A 16,106-nucleotide genomic window follows, 5' to 3' on the forward strand; every position below is an offset into this window, starting at 1 on the left:
TTTGTTTTCTAAATAAAGGAAGTATCTAGCTCTTTTTTTTTGCAGAAAAAAATATAAAAATTTCACCTCAGTGCAGTCAGGGCTCAAGCATAATTTTTTTGGGCCCAGTACAAACTTGTAACTCAGGCCCCCTCCCACACATGGTAATGGGGGTTGCAGCCCGGGCTGGGCCCCCAGGGTCTCCGGACCCTGGTAAAGTGTACCCTTCCCCCCCATGTGGGGGCCCTGAGTACAGTCTAAAGCTCTGAGAAACCAAAAGGTAAATAAAATAATACTAATATTTACTATTTATTATTATTATTATTATTAAATCTCATGATTTGGGGGTCTGGCCTGATTTAAGATTTTTAAATGCCTGGGGTTGGCAGTGCTGTGCCAGTGAGAATTCAGACCATAAATCTCTATCAGTTACCCAAGGAAATCCCCTAAATGAGTGTCATCATTGATCTAACACAGCACAGTGAATAGAAAGGGAAACGGACACAGAGGACAAGCTATGGGAATGCACATGGAGCCAGGCTGTGGGCCCCAAGCGGGACATGAGCACAGACCCCCCAGACCCGCCTACAGCAATTCTGGGCCCCAGGGCAGAACAGTCAATGGGTCCCCGCTGGTGCCCACGTGAACAAGCCGCGCTCACGTGGAATCCGTCCGCCTGACATTTGGGGGGTGCTGCGCCTGTGCTGGCTGGTGCTCAGCGAGCTGCCGGCTGCCCTGCTGGGCGCGCTCTTCCGGCATGGCCAGGGCTTCCACATGCCCACCCGGCTGCCTTTGCTGACGCTGGTACCACCCATATGTGCTATAGGTGCTGACTTTTGGTTGTGCTGGTGGGTGCCCCATCCCGGCTCCTCCCCCTTCCCCAAGGCCAAGCCCCCACTTCACCCCACTCCACCTCTTCCTGTCCCTGCTCTGCCCCCTCCCTCAGGTCCCCTCCCCTGACAGCCTCCTCCTACCCACTGCTCACTCCTTTCTGCCCCCTCTTGCCTTAAGGGTGAGATGTGTGTGTCTGGGGGGGCTCAGCCTGTCCCCAAAACTGACAATTTTCAGCATATTTATACACTTCTTTCATACTCTAGTTATTGAATGTGTGTCTATCACTGGTATCCTAACAATGCCATCATTATTAAAATAGTAATGAACTACATCATTACATTATCATGAATTACAGTGTATTAAAATCATCACCCTCAGCTACACGCTGTCTTCACTAACACCCCAGTCTCTGTGCTTCACCCCTGCTTAGGGCCTGTTTGGGAGCTGTGGGCCACTGATGGCTGTGGGAAGAAGGTGGATGGGAGACACAAGCAGTGGGGAGTTTTTCCCCTCTCCCTTCCCCTTTCCCTTGCTCTTGTTTCTTTGCTAAGTCCTTGCTCCCCTTCCTGATGTTTCCCCCTTCTTGCTTCCCACCCATGTCCATTTTCTATATAATAATAATATATGGAGATATACCTATCTCATAGAGCTGGAAGGGACCTTAAAGGTCATCAAGTCCAGTCCCCTGCTTTCATTAGCAGGACCAAGTACTGTCCCTGACAGTTTTTTTTGTCCCAGATCCCTAAATGGCCCCCTCAAGGATTAAGCTCACAACCCTGGGTTTAGCAGGCCAATGCTCAAACCACAGAGCTATCCCTCATGTCTTTCTGCTCCCCCACTTCCTGGTGGCTCTGTCTTGTGCCCGCTCCCACCAACTCACTCAAAGTGGCAGAGGAGGTTCCCCTTCCTCGGGTAGGAAGGGTGTCCCAGTGGTTAAGACACAGGCCTGAGGCTCAGGTGTGCTGGGTTTGGTTCTCTGCTCTGCCACTGACTCTCTGCTTAGCCTTGGGAAAGTCACTTCACCTCTGTGTATCCTAGATCCCACCTGCCAAATGGGGCTAATGCTGACCATGCCTCCTAGGCTGAATCCCTTCATGGTTGTGTGGTGAGGGGGGAAACGGAGATACCAAGGTGAGTAGATTTGGGCTGAATTTCTCCACAGCCTGAGAGTTAGAGCCAGCTCCGTGCAGGGGGCACGGGAGAGAGAGGGACTCAGGCCATCTCTGCACAGAGGGGGGTCGGGGCTTCAGTCCCACATCTTCTTGCCCCCCACCCCACCCTGCCGGAGTCCAGGGCTTCTTCTACCCACCCTTGGCCAGTGCAGCTCCTGCTGGAGTTTAGGGCTTTTCCTTCCCCTAATGTGCCACTGCACCCATCCAGCGCAGGCGCCTAGGAGCCCTGCAGCCTGCTGGGGTGATTTCAAAGGGTCTGGGGCTCCCAGCCACCACCACCACTACCAGGCACTGGCAGCTGCCGCGACTGGAGGCCCCAGACGTCAGGTGGTGGGTTTCTGTTTGTGGTTGCTAAGCAGAGACAGACACCCCTCTGCAGCCCAGATTTAGATCCGTGAAAGGGGTGTGGCTTAGGACAACCCTTCACTCCTTGTTGGCATCTCCCATTGGCTAGCTTACATGGCTCCCCGCCTACTGAGGTGGCTTTTGTGAATTGCATCGTAAGGTGCCTCTGTTACCCATGGATTGTCTAGACCAGGGGTCGGCAACCTTTCAGAAGTGGTGTGCCGAGTCTTCATTTATTCATTCTAATTTAAGGTTTTGCATGCCGGTAATACATTTTAACATTTTTAGAAGGTCTCTTTCTATAAGTCTATAATATATAACTAAACTACTGTATGTAAAGTAAACAAGGTTTTCAAAATGTTTAAGAAGCGTCATTTAAAATTCAATTAAAATGCTGATCTTACGCCACCAGCCTGCTCAGCCCACTGCCAGCCTGGGGGTCTGTTCACCTAGGCCGGCAGCGGGCTGAGTAGGGCCTGTGGCCAGGACCCCAGACCTGGGGGTGGGTGTTTCAGGGGTCAGGGCAGAAAGCTGTGTGTGTGGGGGGGTTCAGGGCAGAGGAATAGGGTTGTGGGGGTGCAGGGCAAAAGCGGCTCAGGGCAGGGGGCTGTAAGGGATATGCCCTGTTCCAACCCCTTCCCCCAGGCTTTGTCCCTACGTCTCTCTGCCTCCTCTACGGAGCTGTGAGCAGGTTGCCGCCCTTCCCCTGCCCCCTCGCTAGGGCCATCAGCTGATTGGTGCAGGGAGGGGGAGGAGGAGGAGGAGGGGAGGAGGAGCTGGAAAGCACCACGCAGGGGGAAGAAGCGAGTGAAGGGGGAAGCTTGGCTGCTGCGGAACCAAGCTTCTGCCTCCTGCCCCCGCAGGGGAGAGCGGTGGGCAGGGGGGCTGAGTGGGGCAGGGGGCCGGGACCGTGGCAGGGAACTGCATGCAACTCAGAATCGGCTCGCGTGCCGTGTCTGGCACGTGTGCCGTAGGTTGCCGACCCCTCGTCTAGGGAGTTTAGGCCCCTGATTCAGCTGTGAGGGTCACAGTGCTGCTGCTGTTCCTGTGATTTTCTTGCTGCCTAAAAATTACTCACTGTGATTCTCAGCATTGCAACACCCGAGTCCCTTCATGGATTACCCCCTGTGTAACCAGTCCCCTCTCCGCCGAGCACAGCTGAGCAATTCCTGATTGACATGGGTGTGCACAGGACAGAGACAGAGCACAGGCTGGTTAGTGACACATCACACTGGAAAATGCAAACTCACTTCCTAGAGGCGCAATATTCCCTGTGGGAGCTGGGGGGACACAACCCAGTCAGAAGCAAATCCCATGATGCTGCCCCCAGCACCTGTAGCTGGAACATTAAAGTGGAACAAACAGGAAGAATTGTTTGTAATGGTTTATTTACAGTAAGTAGCTGGAAAGTAAAAAAGTAAAAGGAGCTAAGAAGGAGCTTTAATAACCGCAGCACGGCAAGGAGATCCCCAGCTACTGAGAACAGTTTTCTTTATGGCATTAAAATAGCACCAATGGCCAGGAATTAATATAGGGAATTAATGAGTTACAGTCTCACTTTCAGTGACACGTAATAAATCTCTCCATCAAGCTCACGTTCCCTTTCCTTTCATACTCTCCTTTTCTATTCATTATTGTTCTAGCCCTCACTTCCCATCCCTGTTTATTTTCCTGTATCTCTCCTCCCTGTCACAGATCACCCCCCTTGGCTGCTCTCTTCTTTCTCTGATCTTATCCCTTCCCCTCTTGCTGATCCCCGGCTGGGAGCCCCCAGTGAAATCTAAGGACACAGATCCCTGCTGCTGCTGCTTCTCCCCAACCCCCCAAACCCTGATTGATCAATGCTGTGTCCCTGCCACCCCCTCATCTGCCTGTCCCCAGCTGGGCTGTTAGTTCTGCCCCCTGCCAAGCCCTCACCTCTGCCATTCAGGGCCCCTCCTGCAGGTCCAGGGGTTCTTCCCCCCTCCCATCCCTGGGGCTGCAGAGAGGGTGGGGGAGGTGCTTCCAGGGGCCATAGAGATGAGGAGCCAGAGACTGGGTAGATGGGAGTCCTGCAGGGTCAGAGACTGGGGTGTGTGAGGCAAGAGAGGATGATTTCCAATTCTCCCCTCAGCTGTGTGTTTCAGGGACACAGGCTGAGCTGGGATCCCTGGCACACCCAGAGCCAGGGTCGGATTCTCTCCCCAGGGATGGAGCCCGGCGGGAAAGTGAAGATCGGGGCCTCGTCACCAGCATCGATAAATGTCACCTGCCCCTGGTCACAGTCCAGACAAACCCGGATCCTGCTGGGGAACCAGCTCAGGGGCAGGGTGGTCACAGGGGAGGTGAGAGCCTGGAACTGACCCCACCAGCACTCCACAGCCCAGATCCCCCCCTCAGGGCTATGGCTGATCCGTCCCTTCCTCCTCACAGACCCTCTGGCCACTCCCACAGCCCAGTATCCCCCACCCCCCACCTCCACGTCCCAGCAATGTCTCCCCGAGGTGAATCCCTCACAGCCCAGCACACAGGGCCGAATGTCAAATCTCTCAGGGTTGCTGGGCAGTCGCTGCCGTGTGCCCCCCCATCTCACACTTTTCCGATCCTCAGACAGGATGAGTTGGGGATGAGCCGTGTCTGGATCCAGAGTCACATTCACTGGGGAGAGAGAGAATCAGAGCATGAGGGGCAGAGCTCAGCCCTGGGGGAAGATGGGACCATTTCTCACACTCCCCAGCAGCCCCGTTCTGGCTGGGACAGTCCTGGATCCCAGGGAGCTGCCTCTGTCCTGGGCACCTGAGACTGAGCAGAGATGTCACTGCAGCTCCACAGTCTTTGTAACGGGTCCCACTTCATTAGTTTCTCATTTATCACAGAGGCTTCGGCTCCCAGATCCCGCTACTGATGGTGCCCCATTCCCAGCAGCAAAGACACAGCCAGGAAGGTGTCAGAAGCTATTATTGAGGGAGCAGAAGTGGCAGGTACCAGCTTTAAGCCCCAGAAAGAAGCTCCCTCCCCTAATGCAGCCGCCACTCCCAGGCCAGGGAACAGAGAGGAAGGTGCAGTATTGGGGAAGAACCACTTAAGACCAGAGCATAGGAGGTGGCATTGGGTGGGGTAGCCCCATCCCCAGCCCAGAGAGAAGGGAGGAGCTGCCGGCATCACAGGAAGAGCATCTCCCCAATCCAGGAAGCAATGAGCCGCTCCAATGGGAGAGCCCAGCTCTGCCCAAAGGAAAGGCAGGATGTTGGAGAAGAGTAAAGGGGAGACCCCCTGCACCGGGGCAAAGCAGAGGGATGTGGCAGAGAGCTCTGTTCATGAGTGACTCAGTTAAGAGTGTTTCTGTTCATCAGAATGGGCATGAACTCAGCTCTAAGGTTGGTGTCAGGACTGTTTTTGTGTCCCCGCCCCCTCCGTGGCCCTGACTGAGGCCCTGTCCCCTGGCCAGGCTGGGAGACTTGCCCGCTATAGAGAGCCCCTGACACTCCACCTGCCCTGGACATGGGTCCATGGGCTTCTGGGAGCAGCCACCGGCCCATGTCCCCGCTCCCCAGGGTGCACCACCCTGCACAGGTGGAGGGTCTAGGGCTCCCCAATGCAGTCCCTGGATGGCAGCCCGGTTCTGGCTTCTGGCATGGCCAGGGACTTAGGGAAAGAGGAGCAGGGGTGGGGCCACTGAGAGAGGCCAGCACCAGGGAGAGGTTGGTGCCACGGGGCACGGGCTGTGCTACACACAGAGGAGCTTATCAGCTGCCCTACCCAAAGCACAGACACTGCCCACGATGCTCCATGCTTGCCCAAGGCTTGCAGTGTGGGGGAGCAATGTGGTCCTCTTCCCCCAAACTATGCCCATGCTGAAAAGTGTCCTGGTCATCCCACTTTTAAAAGGGTATATGTGGGAGGGGGGACATTGTCCCCTTGATCTCCTTACCGTTTAATGTGTTATTTTTAGGCTGTGTGTGTCATGGTCACTGTCAGTTTGGTTGGTAACTTTAGCTACAATCTCATGAAGATGTTTTCACTAGAATTTTCTCATAATTTAAAGGCAATCTTCACCTGCAAACTCACCCTGTCTGTGTGCTCCAAATGATTCTCCCCTTTTTCTCTCCAATTCAGAGGGCAGAGTGTCTGGAGGGAGAAAGGAGAAGAGAGGCGAGATTTCAGACTTTCATATTTATAACAGCATCCCCACTCCAAAAATGTTTTATAATTATGACAGAGAAACAGACAGAGAGGCACAGAGATACACTCAGGTATTTAATATAAAAAGGTCTGAAACCCATTTCCCCTCTCAATCAGGCATCTCTCAGCAATGGAGCCAGCATCCTTGCAGCTTCACAACCATCCCAGGACAATCTGTAAGTGAGATTTATTTTTCCTTCATCATCCCCTCCCACCCTCCAGACTCCAGTTGGTTTGTCTCATTCACTTGCTGCCTTTTGTCGTAACCTAAACCCAGATCGTACAAAGACTTTGGCATAAAAGTAACTTTACCCACTTTGGTCCCTTTGACACTAACGGTATGTTGAGAGTTTCCTAAATTGTGGCTCTAACTGTGAGCTGTTGGATCTGTTTACTCAGCATCTCTACAGAGAGAAGCACAGCGGGGCCTTGTCCTCCATAGGCAGAAATAGAAATAATAGTAAAACCATTTTATCAAGGTGGAAATTGAGGTGGGGGGAACGTTGGCTCAATGAGTCCGATTCCCCCCTGTACCGGCTAAAGGAGAGAGGGGAGGGGCCATTTGTGACTCTGCTGTTCAGTGGCTGCAGGGGCCGGTGCAGACCTTGGCACAGGCTGAGGAAGTTCTGAAGCCAGCCAGAGTTACATCCCGATGACAATGGGCCCCGTGAGTCTTGCCCAGCGTGCAGAGTGTCAGAGGCCCAGCTTTACACGGCCCATGTCCCTCTATCCCTCGTCCACCCCCTCCCTCTTCCACTCCATGCTCACCACCCCCACCCCATTCCCAGCCCTCTCAGGAACACGCCTTGTGTCTGCAGCTGCTGGGGAGGAGGCACAAGAGGCGCCTGTACTGGAGGGATCCCTGATCATGGGGGAGGGGCTTTCTCCTTCCCTACAGGCCATTTGGCCCAGACTAGCTGCAAATGGGACCAGAGCACAGTGATGGGCTGGATCCGCCTTTGAGAAATGTGCCCCATGGCTGGTGATGGGGCAGTAGATGGGGAGGGCTCTGAGCTATAGAGAGTTCTTTGCCATGTGTCTGGCTGTTGGGTCTTGCCAAAATGCTCCGTATCCAACTGACCGCCATATTTGGGGTGGGGAAGGAATTTCCCCCCCAGTCAGATTGACAGAGAGCCTGGGGCTTTTTTCCCTGCCTTCCTCTGCAGCGTGGGGCACAGGACAGTTGCTTTTAAGCTAGAGTCAATGGTGGATTCTCAGTAACTTGTGTAGCGGGGCAGTTACCCTGTTCCTGGGATAAAAGGAGGTAAAAGGTGAAAAGCAGCTGAGGTCAGCTGATTAGGGAGGCAGCCACAGCTGGGGCCACACCCAATTAGGCCACAGCTGACCCTGATAAAAGGGCTGGAAGGTAGGCAGGCAAGAGTCTTACTGCAGGGCTGCCTGGGAGTACAGAGTACCTTACACAAGGCAGCGCTGGGCTGGGCCGGGCCGGGCCAGGCAGAGATGGGGAGTTCTGGCCTGGCAAGTCCCCAGGCTGAGGCCTTGCGAAGAGTCAGGGACGGTACTCAGGCTGCAGGGAGGCAGCTGGGGCTAGAAAGGCAGCAAGTCCAACCCCCTTGCCAATGATGAGTGGACATTGTGGACTGCAGGCTGCCCCAGAGAAAGGGGGCTAGATGATGACTGGCACTAGCTACTGAGGCAAGCTGCGTATAGAGGGTTGGGGTTCCCCTGGGAGGGGAGACCCAGAGTGTGGGGGTACTGCTGTTGGCAGAACCCCAAGGTATGGGTCACTTGGGTTCAGGAGGGACATGGGGGGCCTGAGGCAGGAGAAACACTGGCCAGCAGTGGGCGCTCTGGAGCTGGAGAGCTAATTCCTGGACTGACCAGCAGGACGCGCCTCACCAGTGAGTGCTCAACCTGTTATACTTGAAGTTTTAAAATCATGATTTAAGGACTTCAGTAACTTCGTCAGAGGTTGGGGTCAATTGCAGGAGTGGGTGAGATTCTGTGGCCTGCAATGTGCAGGAGGTGAGACTGGATGATCACGATGGTCCCTTCTGGCCTTAAAGTCTTTGAGTCATTTCTTAATTTAACAGCCTCATCCAAGTATGAACCAATTGATCAGCACCATTCTCTTCTCAGAGGCTCATCCAAATTTCCATCCCTAGATCCCTTCTAGGTACCTTTGAACTTCCCCAGAATCTCCAATAGCGCAATAGTTTTCTGGGAGAAACCACTGACTCTCTCTTCCAGTTTTGGAGAAATCTCCTCTGGCTGCTGGAACTTCCCCATCTCACACCTGCAGAGAAACAATTTCACGGGATTACATTTCACTGTGTGACTCATTATAAATTCTGGTTAGGGAGTCACTGCTCTAATGGGCCTGGAGTTAGAATTCCTCAACTTCTCCCAGCCTCAGAGCAGCTGCAACACAGCCCATGGCCATGCAACCTTCCCTTCAAAGGTCATTAATATTTTTCAACGGTGGTCTGGAGAGATCAGCTCTGGGGACAAAACGGGAATTGAGTCTCCATGGCCAAGTCACTCCTTGCCCTCCATGCTCTGAGGAACAGGAGGTTCCCAGGTGAAGTGCTGTAGAAATCTGCCTCTAGGAACTAGACTGAGACACCAACTACCCCCTCCCCTGTTCATTCCACACAGGTCTTCAAACAGTCCTCAGATGGGGAAAGACTCTTGAAAACTGCTGCCCTGGGCTGAATAGTGACCATTGCCCCAGCAGTGACAGGCCTATAGTTTATCAATCCTGAGGCAGTCTGTCCCCCAGGGATGTGAGATCTCTACAAAATACTTGAGGTTAGTCTTTCCCACTGAATGGAGAATTCCAGAGTCTTCTGTACAAGAGTAAGCACCCCAGGATGAAGTTGATCAGAGAGATTTGTATCCAACATGTGATCTTCCCACACATTTTCCTGTAGAGCCCTGGGGAGATGTGGTGCTACCCTCATCATCAAGCTCTTTCCCAGCATTGTGGAGTGTGAGGGAGCCACATACCTGCTCAAGGTGCTTCTGACATCCTAGAGGAGAGAGAGACAAAAGAATTTCAGTCCCCTCTAACACACACACAGGGGATTCCAGGGAAGAGACCCTGCCCTGGCCCCAGGGCCATTGATTCCCTGAGCTAATGGGGCTTTTCCATCTTTCATACCTCTGTGACTCTGCTAAGAATAATACTCACTCAGATGTCAGCAATGCACACGCCGAGTTACACTGAGATCTCCAACTGCTGGACTCCAGTGCTTATGATTCAGCAGCCCACTCCTCCCTGTGTGGGGGTCTGGCATGTTTCTAATGATGAGTGCTGGTTTCCAATTGCCCCTGGGAGTGCTCAACCCCATGCCCCACCCCCACCGCACCCCTTCCCCATGCCACACCGCAGCCCAACTCTTCCCGCTCCCACTCAACCCCCACCCTGTCTCTTCTTTGCCTCCTCTTGTGAGCTGCCATAAATATAAAGGAAAGAGTAACATAAAATACCTCCTTGCAGCTGTACTGAATCGCTTTATCTGTAAGGGGTTAAGAAGCTCAAATAACTTGGTTGGCTCCTGACCAGAAGGACCAATAAGGAAAGCAGATACTTTCAAATGTGATGGGTTGGGGGAGGTTTTGTATGGGCTCTGTTTGTTTGTTCCTCTCCTGACGGAGAGATAGACCAAGCAGGTACAACATCTCCTGAAAATCTACCTGAAATGATCCATCTAAGATTACAAAAATTCTAACTAAGGCAAGGAAATACGTTAGGTTATTTTTTGTTTTAGCTTGTGAATTTTTCCTATGCTAAGAGGTAGTTTTATTCCTGTTTTTGTAACTGTGAAGCTGAGTCCAGAGGGGAGTCCTCTGTGTTTTAAATCTTTTTATTACCCTGTAAAGTTACCTTCTATCCTGATTTTGCAGGTGTGATTCTTGTACTTTTTTTCTTTATAATAAAGTTCTTCTTTTAAGACCCTGATTGATTTTAGTGTCCTAAAGATAGGGGTCTGGTCAGTACTTACATTAAAGGCAATTGGTTGCTATATTATTCTCAAGCCTCCCCAGGAAAGGGGGTGAAGGGGCTTGGGGGGATATTTGGGGGGAATAGGGATTCCAAGTGACCCGTCCTTGAATTTTTGTTTAAATCACTTGGTAGTGGCAGCAATACCAGTCCAAGGACAAGGAAAGGAATTTGTGCCTTGGGGAAGTTTTTAACCTAAGCTGGTGGAATATAAGACTGGGGGTCTTTCATGTGGGTCCCCATATCTGAACCCCAGAGTTCAAAGTTGGGAGGGAGTCCTAACATGAGCACACTCCCTTCCCGCTCCTCCCCCTCCCTCCCAGTATCTCCTGCACACAGTGGAACAACTGATTGCAGCAGGCAGATGGTGCTGGAAGAAGGGAGAGGAGTTGATCGGCAGGCTGATGGTGGGTGGCACTGAGGGGGAGAGCTGGCTGTCCTGGAGCACCCACCTATGTTTCTCATTCAGTCTCACCTGCAGGAATTCACTTGCTGGCTTCTGACACTTCCCCTCCAGCTCACTGATTAGCTCACTGAGATGGGAAATCTGCTCGGAGAGTTGACTGTCATTTTCATTCTGGATCCTCACAATCTCCTTGTCCAGCTTCTCCAGCTGGGCCAGCAGGAGTTGCTCTTGTTCCTCCAGGAACTCCCGCAGTTGCTGAAATTCAGACACAATCTTCTGCCTCTCGGTTTGTGTTTGTTTCTGTATGAAAATAGGGCAAGGGCTGGTCAGAAACATGGATGGAGCCCGGGGTCCTTTCATGGAAACCTGAGTGTGGTTTCTGACATTTGACTCTACCCTGTGTGTACTAGGCAGGAGATTCTCTCATACCTTCCCCTTTGGCCCCAGTAGCCCTCTGAAAGGGATATTTCCATGTCGGTCATGGTCAGCATATTCTGTTATTTATGGTCTCTGGAAATTCAGACCCAGAGCAGCAGGAGGCAGGACTCAGCACTACACTGACAGAGACACCAGTTTTAAAAATGCACAAAATGTCTAGACACAGTGGACAGCACTTCACGGGGACATTCTGTTCACTTGGGGAGGATTTTTGAGCAAGCCACAAGGGCTAGACTCACTAATTGAAAGAGAAGCTTAGGGCTTGTCTTCACATGAATCAAACTCAGCAATCCAGTGGAGAAACACACATATAACCCCATGTTCACCAAGGCCACACAGGAGTCTGCCTCCAAACAGACCTTCCACTGCCAGTCCCTTCTGGTTCATAACAACAGGAACCTACCAGATACTCCTGGCTATTCCCCTCTCCAGTCACTTTCAATCCCAGCAGCTTTTCTCTCTCTTCCCTCAGAGTCTTCAAATGGGCCTGGATTCTTTCCTGGAGAAACAGAAATTATTTGCGAGGTTTCATCTGGATAGTGGAGAGGTGCTTGAAAGTGGGTGTTTTTCCACCCAAAACCCAAGATGACTATGGTTCTAATCACTTTGTGACATCAGGACCACCAAGGAGATGAAACCTTATTAATGGAGACTGGGAGCGTGTCACAGTCAGACTCATTACCAATTCCGGTTCAGTGTTTTTAGTAATTAGAGATTTCAATTATAAGCAAGCTTTACTGGTATTTGTGAACTGATTAGTGGTACAGCGCATAACAGGGCACCAAAGTCACATGGGGGTGAATCAATAACCCTGTTTTGTAGGAGGTTTAACAAACAAAGTGATACAAATCCCAGAAGCCACCAGGGTTTCAATATGGGCTGGGATTTCAGCCCTGAAGCCCCCAGGGACTGCACTGGTTGGGCAGAGCTAGTCTAAGCACCAGGGCAAACCCCCTGAGATGCCGAGAGGCCATACATCTGGTTTGAAGCTGCGCAGTTCCAGTGTTGTGGAGCACTATCCCTGTCCGGTAGGGACCCAGCACTGGACGTGGCTTTGTCTGCTGCAAAAGGGAGAGGAGGAGACTGAGGATGCAGGAGGACACCGGTGGGCGTGGCACCTTCATACAGAATGATGCACGTGGGTGGCACACTGAAAAAAGCAGTGGTGGGCCCACACAGGGTGACTGATACTGGTGAGGATGGGCCCATGCAGGCAGGCGTGGGCATGTCCAATGTTCTGGGGATGCCTCAGTGACCACCCTAATTAGATATGATGCAGATTTGTATAAAGAACGGGTTGGGGTTTGCCCCAGTGTTGTCCTAAACCCTTTCCATGGTAATGCCCCCTGGGCAGATGCCCCACGGTTCCATTCCCTGGTAAAGATCCCAGAAGCAGTGCATTCTGGGAGATTTCAAAAGGCTGCCTGGTGGGACTAATGGAACCACTTTGGCTGGTCCTTGCCCACGTACACAACAGAACAGGTCAAACTGGCACCGGTCAGCTCCAGCCTGTGGTTGGTTTTGCTACAACCCAGTCTAATCCCAGTGGTACTTGGCATGGACCTGAGCCGTCTGGAGTCCTTTTGTGTGCGTACTGAAGGTGCTCAGGGTCCCACACACTGTTTAGCCCAGTGATCTCCTCTACTGCAGGCCGGCAGCATCTGAGTTTAATCCCTCATGGAGCGATACGGGAGTTCAGAATCCCAGTGAGAAACCACCTCTCCCTGCTGGGCCTGGGACCTTTATCAAGGTGTCTCACCCACCTAACGTACACACTTCATCACTGGGTGGGACTGATGCTCAGCTGTCAGCATGGCAAAGTGGTTCGGGTCTTGGACTGGGTCTGAGGAGATCTGGGTACTATGCTAAGCTCTGTCACTGACATGCTGGGTAACTATGGGCAACTCGCTGCCCTGTTTTATGCCTCAGTTTCACTTCCCATCTTTTATCTAGCTAGACCAGTGGTCACCTACCAGTCCATTGCGATCTACTAGTCGATCCTGGAGAGTCTCCCAGTTGATCGCGATCTCCGGCGGCGCAGCAGGATTGCCCGCTCATGCTAAGGCAGGCTCCCTGCCTGCCCCAGCTGTACAGCACTCCCAGAAGTGGCCAGCATGCCCCCGCAGCCTGGGGTGGGGGCAGGGTTCTCATCACGTGGCTCCTGCCTGCAAGCACCACCCCCGCAGCTCCCATTGGCCGGAAATGGGGAACTGTGACCAATGGGAGCTGCAGGAGTGGTTACTGCAAAATGGGGCAGTGCGCTGAGCCACATGCCCGCCACAGGGGCACATTGGCCCCTTCCAGGAGTGGCGTAGGGTTGGGACAGGCAGGGAGCCTGTCTTAGCACTACTGCACTGCTGCCCGTGACCCGTCCGAGGTAAGTCAGTGCCACCCAGCTGGAGCCAGCATCCCATACCCCCTCCTGCACCCTAACCCGCTGTCCCAGCCCTGACCCTCCTCCCAGAGCCAGCACCCTGTACCCTTTTCTGCACCCCAACACTCTGCCCCAGCCCGGAGCCCCCTCCTGCACCCCAACCCCCTGCCCCAGGCTCAGCCCAGAGCTCCCTCCCAGACTGCAAACTCCTCGACCCCAGCCCAGAGCCCACACCCACACCTGAATCCCAACCTCCTGCCCCAGACTGGTGAAAGTGAGTGAGGGTGGGGGAGAGCAAGCAATGGAGGGGGGGTATGGAGTGAGCGGGGCTTCTGGGGGGGTGTAGATCCTGCTTTCAAGATTTGATATTTTGCCTCTGTTGCCACACTGCCAGATCATTAATTTTCTTAAAGCATCTCCCTTACAATGAAGACTTTACAGAGCTGAGTGATCAGTTACACCCGTGACAGGCAACTTTCAGTGAAATTAGCCTGTAATTAAAACCCAAAAGTTAACCCATTACATTTGACAGCAATTCCCTACCTTGTATTCCTGGGCAGCCTCCTCTATGGGAACCACCGTGTGAGTGCGGTGAGCCCGGGATCTGTCGCACACCACACAGATGGGGGTTTGATCCTCTTCACAGAACAGTTTCAGAGCCTCCTGGTGTCTCTCACACACCCCGTCCCCTCCTGCTCCTTTTGCTGCTTGTAAACTCAGCCGCTTGGCGATTTCTACGACATTTGCCAGCTGCCTGTTGGGCCTGAGGTTTCTCTGTTGCACAGTTTCTCTGCACTGAGGGCAGGAGGTGGATGTATCGGATCCCTCCCAGCACTGACTGATGCAGGCTCGGCAGAAATTGTGCCCACACTCCAGAGTGACAGGTTCTGTGAAATACTCCAGACAGATTGGACATGTCGCTTCCTCCTGGAGACTTTCCACGGGGTTCTCTGCAGCCATGGCTCCCTCTGGGCAGTTTGTAACAGTCTTTGTTTCAAATTCCTGAATTCACACTATGCCCCGCCTGCAGCAGCAAGGGGGTGTTTCCTTTTCTGAAAATGACTCCTGTTGTTTGCTGAGCAGGAAGGACCCAACCAATTTCACCCCTGGAGGCTTTAGTGAAAAAATGTACAGTCACACCTGTGACAGGAAACTTTCAGTGAAATTAGCCTATAATTAAAACCCAAAGGAGCTCCTTGCCTGCAATCAGCCCCTGTGCTGGTGGGGAGGGTCACTGAGGCATCCTCCTGTGAGGATGAGCCTGCAGTAGCTGTGTGTTTAAGGCGGAATAGTCAGGCTTGGCAGAATTTTTTTTATAATATATAATTTTGACAATGTTTATTTTAAGCAATTTTTATATTTATTGATTTAAACTTTCACAGTTGCAGAAAAATCTGGGTTTTAAGCATTTCATTCCAATTAAAATTTTCACGGTTGTGGGAAATTATGGGGGATCAGCCAATATTTTGGTCAGACCAGAACTGCACCGCTACCTCGATATAACGCCACCGGCTATAACACGAATTTGGATATAACGTGGTAAAGCAGTGCTCCGGGGGCGGGGGGGTGCACACTCCAGTGGATCGAAGCAAGTTCAATATAACACGGTTTCACCTATAACACGGTAAGATTTTTTGGCTCCCAAGGACAGCGTTATATCGGGGTAGAAGTGTATTTAATGACACTAGACACTGATATTCCAAAAGTTGAAGCTTTAGAACTGTTAAAATTGTTTGTGAGCAGGTAAATCTCCTCTCTCCCCCAGCAGCTCCCCCAGGGCAATAACCCAATGCCTCCCCCACCACCAGGGGCGGCTCTAGGCACCAACTAAACAAGCAGGTGCCTAGGGTGGCAAAATGTATGGGGTGGCAAAACACTGGGGCCCCACCTCAAGCAGCGTCCTGGGCTGGATCCTGACCGCCCCGGGGGGCGGTAACCAGCCTGTTCTGCCACAGGGTGAAGCGAGGCAGGGAGCCGACTAAGTGGGGAGCATGTCCCCGCTGCTCTCCCGCGGGCAGCGATCAACCCCCCAGGCGGGAGCCGGAAGCGCGGCCCTGCCCCAGCTGCAGAGGACAGACATCTCCTACTCAGCTCATCCCCGCCCCTGCAAGCTGAGGAGCGGCCCGTCCTCTGCAGCCGGGACAGGGCCGCGCTACCGGCTCCTGCCTGAGGGAGATGTGGCCACTGCCCGTGGGAGAGTGGTGCAAACAAGCCGAGGAGCGGCCCATCCTCTGCAGCCGGGGCAGGGCCGCGCTATGAGCTCCGCCTGGGGGGTGTCCGCTGACAGCAGGAGAGCAGTGGGAGCCAGTAGCGCAACGCTGCCCCGGCTTCAGAGGATGGGCTGCTCCTTGGCTTCTTCGCGCCGCTCTCCTGCAGGCAGCGGCCACCCCCCCCCAGGCGGAAGCCGGTAGCACGGCCCTGCCCCGGCTG

At 53.0% G+C, this 16,106-nt stretch overlaps 1 protein-coding gene across 1 annotated transcript; it reads right to left on the reverse strand.

Moving 5' to 3' along the window:
* Positions 1–3,699: 3,699 nt before the first annotated feature.
* On the reverse strand, positions 3,700–14,938 carry LOC135974979 (zinc finger protein RFP-like). Its single transcript, XM_065564695.1, has 7 exons — positions 14,220–14,938; positions 11,706–11,801; positions 10,934–11,164; positions 9,462–9,484; positions 8,633–8,748; positions 6,378–6,437; positions 3,700–4,967 (listed from the first exon to the last, which is right to left on the reverse strand). Exons 1-7 carry the CDS (start codon positions 14,634–14,636, stop codon positions 4,453–4,455), a joined length of 1,458 nt encoding a protein of 485 aa, XP_065420767.1. The 5' UTR covers positions 14,637–14,938; the 3' UTR covers positions 3,700–4,452.
* Between the last annotated feature and the right edge of the window lie 1,168 nt (positions 14,939–16,106).

Source organism: Chrysemys picta, chromosome 12 (genome assembly GCF_011386835.1).
Source record: "Chrysemys picta bellii isolate R12L10 chromosome 12, ASM1138683v2, whole genome shotgun sequence".
NCBI classification, from domain to species: domain Eukaryota; kingdom Metazoa; phylum Chordata; order Testudines; family Emydidae; genus Chrysemys; species Chrysemys picta.